Genomic DNA, 7,978 nt, shown 5'->3' on the forward strand with positions numbered 1-7,978 from the left:
GAACACATATGCACCTTACACACATGTCACACACCTGCAAACACCCACACCTCACACACACACACAAACACCATAATATATATAAATCTTATATGGTAGAAATTATTATATACATAAATAATGTATTAAATAACCTCTCATAGAAATTATTATATACATACATAATGTATTAAATAATGCATTAATTAAGAGAAGTTTATTAAATAATGTATTAATTAGAAGAAGTGGAGACAATTAGGAACTATTGCATTTAGCACTTCCACCCTACGCCCCAAAATTTGTCTTAGGGGTCAATGAAGAGTATTTTGGTCAATTCATAGAAAGCTAACTGAAAAATAGAGGATGTTACTCTCATTGAGTGAAATGGCAAGAGCCAGAAACCAAAGAGGGTTGTAGGAAAAAAAAAATCAGGGACTGAAACCAAGATTTTCACCAAACCACATGTACAAAAACCATAATTAACTCTAAAATAAATCAACCTTAATTTTAAGAAAATTTTCTAAGCGTTGAATTCAGACCCTAAACAAAGGATTTGAGCGCAACGATGGAGTCATGGGATGTTACAACATCCGGCCCATCAAGGCTTGTTCATATCCCTTCCAAACTTTCTTTTAAAACTGATGACACCCAAGATGACCAAATGCAAGCATGATCTGATCATATTGTGACCAAAAACCAGGTTTTGACTTGAAAAAAAAAGGCAAAATATGATAGCCATGCAAATCCATACATTACCTACTGCAAGATGTCCACATGCATGCATTATCTATAGTGTATTATCGTTGCTTATACATTGATGTAACATAAATTAATTAAGTTGACTTCACAATTGTGGCCTCATCTTTTGTATATTGCTACATGCACTCATCATCATATCCTTGTATAGCTATTGGGTTGGTATCATCTCATGAAAGCCACTATCTCTAATCTCTTCCTCAATATATAAGCAGCTTCCCATCTCCCCTTTTTGTTCCATCTTGAACCAAAACCAGTACCCATGGCTCTTTCTACCAAAACCACTCTTCTCATTTCACTTATATTGATTGTTTACATATTTCCAGGTCACCATCTGCTTGCATTTTTTTTCTAACTAGTATTAGTAGTTCAAGCATGCTAATTTTGTGACTCCTTCAATTCACTAATCTTATTTCTTCTTTGTGAATAGTGATTGGCAGCACTAGTGATGCAGACCATGCTTGCTCTCCCCACAAGGTAACTCGAATGTGTATTGTCGTTATACATAAAAATATATTTGCTAATTAAGCATAAAAAAATGTATAATTGTTTTATCATGAACTTTATACCTATATATCTTGACATAAGTGATAAGCTAGAGATCTTGATCTTAATTCTTACATATAAGTGAACATATATGATTATGATTAATAAGACTATCTTGATCTTAATTCTTACATATAAGTAAACATATATGTAGGTCTGTAAACAAACCGGACGTTCATTGAACCGTATGACAGGAAGTACCTTATATAATAAGGGAACAAACATGAACATTTTGTATATGTTCATTAAATTAAATGAAACAATATAAACACATGTCTCATATGTTCGTGAAACTTTGTTTATGTGTATGTGTATGTGTGTATGTTTCTGTGTATATGACAATGAAACTTAGCACTAGTTTTGCTTAGATCCCACTATATATACAAGCTGAAGCCTTTTATATAGACAATATGATATATTAATGGCATGTTTATAAGAAAAAAAATCAAGAAATATATGAGAAAACACTTATATTGGTATTGGGACTTGACAGGATGTATGAATGAGATATGAACAATAAAAAAAAAAGTTAAAATTTTAGGGTTTGTATAACTCAAACTTATTTTTATTCACTGAAAAAGTCAACCTACAAAAACTATTGAAGAAAAATGCTATTGCAATGCATGTCTTTCAAAACCGGTAACACTGTTATGGCAATGCATACCATGGTTGAAAATATTGTATCCACTACTGATCTTAAACATTAGGGGTTGAAACTTGAAAGGAGGGTAGACACGTACGTGAAATCCACTATGACACACGTGATATCTAATTAAACCTTCTTTTATATATATTTTGTAGTGTAAAAATAGAAAAATATTTGTAACGGTTTTTAAATATACAAAAATACTTGAATTAAAAATAGAAAAATATTTGTAACGGTTTTTAAATATACAAAAATACTTGAATAAACCGCATTATGTATATATGTTGACTATATAACCAGGGTTTGTATTCCGATTGACATAAATGATAAGCTAGAGGTTTCACTAGGAATCCAACATGCTTCTAATTAAAGGGATTTTATCTTGATCTTAAATATCAGTCAACCTACGTGCATAGATTCACCAAACCGTCCGACATAGAGTTCTGGTAAACATGCAAACATGAATAACATAATTTTTTCATTTAATTAGTTAAATGAAAGAACACAAACACACATGTAATGTCTCTAATATTTTTATGAATGTTCACACACATGTGTGCGTATGTATGTGTGTATGAATATGTGAGTCTGTGTTTTTGTGTTTGTTCAGCATATTAAGAAACAGGACATACAACTTCATAATTAGAGTACGGAGGAAGCTTCGTTTTCTTAATGAACAAACACAAATAAGAAAATATGTTTGTGATGGTTCATTTGTAGGTTAAAGTTCAAAAGAACGAAAAAATGAACGAACATGAGTAGAGCCTGGGTATTGTTTGTTCGATTCGTCTACTGTTTTATTACATGAAAGCCAACGAGTGACGGATCCACATTTTTTATTAAACATTTCAAAACGTTCTTAAAACTTAAAAGATACTAGAGTATGTAATTGTAAATATGTACTATATAAACCCTAAACCCTTTTGAATTCAATGAAGCAATTCCTATGAAAACTATGAAAAATAATTGCTATTGCAATGCATCTATTTCAAAACCAGCAGCACTGTTATGAGTTATGACAGTGCATATCATATATATATATGGTTGAAAATATTGGATCCACTACTAATTTGAAACAATAGGGGTTGAAACTTCAACGGAGGTAGGACAGGTGAAATCCACTAGGACCATGGGTTTAGGGTATATATGCACGTGCATATCTAAAACTATTTTATACTATATTTTATCACGTAAAAGTAAAAATATTTGTAACGGTAATACATAACAACATTATGTTGTTATATGTGGATGGACTGAGAGCCAGTGGTGAATTCAGAAAAATTTTTTGTGAGTACCTTTTGATAGATCATCACTATTTTTTTCTAAATCAAACTCAAATAGGGTTTTCAATAATTCTCACTATTTTTTCCAAACTGACCGGGTTCCTGGGAACCTACAAAATGTGGCTAAATCCGCCACCAGTGAGAGCCAAGGTTTCTATTGTGATTTGTTTGTTTTCGTATAATATATGTTTGTATGTGTAAGGTTTGGTTTCTTTCCTTCCTTCCATGTAGGGTCAGTTTAGGATGCACGCGAGAAAGCTTTCAATGCTTGACGCGATGTTAGACTACGATGACGCAGGAGCAAATCCTAAGCATGAGAGGAAGGGGAAGCCGGGTGGTAGCGGAGGAAGAAACCCATGACAGATCGAGTTTATAAACTCAAGGGTATCACAAAGGGCGTTTTGATTCTCGATCACAAAACTATTTTATAAGTATTTATTTGTCTTTGTTACGTATTAACGTTTTAGATGTCTATGTGAGCAACATTAACCTAAAGGAGTTAATAGGGTGTGTATCTCTGCAACAAGTGTCTTACTCTACGTTGGTTACAACTATAAGAATAAATCAATTTTTTTTAGTTTATTTATCTTTCCCTTTTTTTAATGTGACTTGAGTGACTGTTAGGTCGAGTAAATTGTCATTTTAGTGTCTGAGGTTTAACCAAAATTGTCACTTTAGTTCAAATAGTTTTTTCTTGTCATTTTAGTTCAAATAGTTTTGTTTTCTACAATTTTAATCCCTGACTTTTATCATTTTTTGTCATTTTCATCGACCACCACCACCACCCACCCCATCACAACTTTCTTTCATCGCCACCACCTGCCTGCACCGTCACCACCCACCCAGCCCACCCACCATCACCACCATCTGCCTGCACCGTCACCACCCACCCCACCACCATCACCACCCACCCCACCACCATCACCACCCACCATTTCCACCACCACCGGCCACTTTTCTGCCACCCACGTCATCGACCAACACCACCACCATCATCGTAAAACCAACAACCACCGCCATCATCTTCACTGTAAACCGGCACAACACTATCCCCATACCATCGCACCTGAAAAAAAGAAAGAAACATATGGTTTGACCAAAATTCACCTAAGTTAACTAAAATTTTTGAATGGAGTTTGTAGTTTGATGAAAATCGAAAAAAATGACAAAAGTCAGGGACTAAAATAGCAGAAAAAAAACTATTTGAACTAAAATGGTAAGAAAAAAACTATTTGGACTAAAGTGACAATTTTGGTTAAAACTCAATAACTAAAATGACAATTTAATCGTGTTAGGTCATATGCTACAAAACAATCATTGACCTTCTGTTGTGCACATGATAAAGAAAAACCTATAGTGAGGAGCATAACAATGAAATTTAGACTCCTGGCTCTAGTTTTGTTTATATCCCATTATGATTATGATTATGATGTGGATAAGAAAGCGACATAGAACCGAAGCAACTTATATGGTTATAAGCTAGCGGAAGCCTTAAATATAAAAAATATATAAATATGGCATGTTTAATAAGAAAAAGAGTTAAAAAGAAAATATATATGAGAAAACATGATATCTGTTAGGAGACTTATGGTAAAACATGAACTATCGTATCAACCTATATTACCACTTTTTATCAGGGAGAAGACTTCACATGACGCATAACACATCTACCTAAGTACGCTTATCTATTAGGGTTATCTCTTGTCACAACCAAATGATTAATTACTTTCTGATTCCATTTTTGTTAGGGCTGGCAATTTTACACGAATACAAGACACGAACCTACACGAAGTTAACAGGTATCGTGTATGGGCTTAACAGGTATTGTATACCAAACAGGTAGACACGAAATTACCTGTTAATTTTTCGTATATAAACAGGTTAAATACCTGTTTACCTGTTAATACCCGTTAGTACACGATAAGAAATTAAATTAAATAAAACCCATCAGCCATGTGCGTGTGGGTTCCTTAATTCCTTTCTATTTTCATTCCTCATTCAATTCAAAAAAAATAAAACCCTAAACTCTCTCTATAACTCTCACATAGCATGTCGTGTTCGTGTTTTTGTTCGTGTTAACAGGTATTAATAGGTAATTTTCGTGTATAACAGTTGAACAGTCGTGTTAACAGGTAATTTTCGTGTATATCGTGTCGTGTCAGTGTTCGAAAAAAAGGACACGATAAGTTATCGTGTCGTGTTCGTGTATGGGATTTCGTGTATCGTGTCTTATCGTGTACGGGTATACACGATACGCCAGCCCTAATTTTTGTTAGTGCAGTAGTGTCTATCGCCTCCGTCATTTCCGTTCGTAGCAGAAACAGAAGAATTCTAGTGCTTATAGTGTTATATTTAGAGAAATGGCAAGGTGGCATTTCTGTAATTAGTGAGATTCCTCATTAAGCCCCTTGGCCTATAAATAGAACTCTAGGGCTTAGAGTTTAGGACTTTTGGAACTTTTGCCATTTTGGAGCTTTGAAGGTTAGAGGTTAGAGAGAGAAGCTAGAGAGAGAAAGTAGAGAGAGAAAGACAAAAGGTGATTCGTGTTGCTTGTACGTTTTCATACGTTTCTATAGAATCACAGATTGAGTACGTCTCGTGTGTTTCGGTCATTCACGTTCACGGATTCCGCACGTCGAACGTGTCATACGCAATCGTTTCGGATTCAAACCGGTCCTAACAATTTTTGTAACACAAACCCTTCATACCAAGCACTATTATCCTGATGACCCGATATCCCACTGAAAGCTCACGAATATATTTTTGGTCACTCAAGTAGAGAATTCCAAGGAGATCACTCAAATATGCTACACCACTAAACACACTTAATTGTGAAATTCTCTTCTTATGTATAGACAATTAGACAAAGCATCTAACAAGCATTGGTGGTACATGTTGTCAAATTCCTTGTAAAGAACAGTTAATCTTTCCCGATGTTACAAACACCCTTTATAGACTCATCATCCTTGAGATCGAAGGTATACCCCGCCATTCCAAATACTATTATATGGGATTTATTTTAGTTGTCACACTTAAACGTTGTGTCTCTCAGTATGCCAATTTGTATGATAATATGTGGCCAAGAAAATGACGTTTGTGGCCCATAATTCCTAGTGGACTAAAATTCATATTTGTTTAAAGTTGTCCCCTTGTTACTTGTTTGCTATGCTCGAATGCTTTATAAATAGTGCTTCGCAAATACTTCATTTAATTGTTCAAAGTGTGAGAAAAGATGTCATCGATACAAAGTATAACTAGTTATCATAAGTTTACAATAAGTTTTTAATGTATACAACACTCATAAAACTTGATTTCACATACGCATGCAGAGAGAACCGTCAAAAGTTAGAATACTAGGTTTGCTCGTAATTGAGTACCCATCAAATTAGATATTGAGCCGACAAATCCTCATGATCGCTAGCTAAAAGCGGCTTCGTGGCATTTAGTCTAATGTTTTGGATGGTTGTGACCAGTTTTGGTTTGGTTTGATTTTATGATCTGTTACAAGTGCATGCTATTTTTAGTTCTACGTAATTTAGTGTTTTTTAGAGAAGTGTGTTACTATCTTACTATTGGAAGTGGAGTTTTAGCGGTCTAGAGTGATATGATTTTACACTCGTCTAATGTCACACCCTGGCTTTTGCAGAAGCGTGGGTTTATTTGGTGTGACTTCTTAATACCATAGCAACAATCACAACATGCTATATGATAAAAACGTATGATGTTCATCTATTAAAATAGTTAAAAATGCATAACATATTGTCTAAAAACATCAACCATAATATGCGTTACAAAACATGACTTGTTTAAAATGAGTTCATAAAACTCGACGAAAAGCTACCAACGACTCAAGGATTGAGACATGCAACTCGTCCAGGAAAGAGTTACACTTCCCAAACCTACGACTCCGGATGACATCCTTATTTAGTACGCAGCTAATCATGCCTCACTTGCCAAATCCAAATTAATTCCCTGAAATACATGTAGTTTAAAAAGTTAACAAAAAGTTGAGCGAGTTCATGTGTAAGTCTGTGTGTATAAACCATTTTAATATGTCTGTAAATAAAATAGTCCCTGGTATGTAGCAATAAGGAAAACTGATCATCATTGGGTTGCAAATCCAATAGTATATGTGAATGATGCAGGAAGACTCAAACCTAACAAATTTGTCTCCGGTATGAAGACATAGTCACCACTATGGGCCCCCGGCCTCATGAGTATGGGCTCGCTACACCCAAATAGATCTATCACTCATGTCCCGTGGTCCTACGATGAGGATTAATGGCCTTAAGTGTCATGCCCACCACTCACTTGATCGCGTAATAAAAACTCTCCTTAAGCTAACAATACCATGTATAAAATGTCTGAAATAATTTGTAAACATGTATTCCACCCCCGGAGTATAAAACCGAAAACAGTAAAAGAAAAGGGGGTCATGAACTCACCGTAGTGCGTCTTGACTCGAATCTTAACTCTTTCCGCTACACGACAACCTACAACGTACTAATGTCTATTAGACGAACGGGCCGTGCCTTGGCTTAGAGTTTAGTGTTTTGAGTTATGTCACTTTGGTATTATCTTGTTAAAATAATAATAATTATTTTAACTTAATTAGCGTTCTTAGAAAAATAGTTAGACAACTATTTCGTATCTATTTTCTCGAATATTTTACTAAGTGTTCGGATTTTCGGAAAATTTCGGCAGAGTCTCCTCTGTAAATAGAGGTGTCCATGCTTAAATAGCATATCATTTTCTTTTACATATATCC

At 34.7% G+C, this 7,978-nt stretch overlaps 1 protein-coding gene across 1 annotated transcript; it reads left to right on the forward strand.

The window, feature by feature from the left end:
• Positions 1-904: 904 nt before the first annotated feature.
• On the forward strand, positions 905-3,796 carry LOC110909994. Its single transcript, XM_022154714.2, has 3 exons — positions 905-1,061; positions 1,166-1,212; positions 3,442-3,796. Exons 1-3 carry the CDS (start codon positions 998-1,000, stop codon positions 3,568-3,570), a joined length of 240 nt encoding a protein of 79 aa, XP_022010406.1. The 5' UTR covers positions 905-997; the 3' UTR covers positions 3,571-3,796.
• Positions 3,797-7,978: the final 4,182 nt, after the last annotated feature.

Source organism: Helianthus annuus, chromosome 15 (genome assembly GCF_002127325.2).
Source record: "Helianthus annuus cultivar XRQ/B chromosome 15, HanXRQr2.0-SUNRISE, whole genome shotgun sequence".
In the NCBI taxonomy this organism is placed as follows: domain Eukaryota; kingdom Viridiplantae; phylum Streptophyta; class Magnoliopsida; order Asterales; family Asteraceae; genus Helianthus; species Helianthus annuus.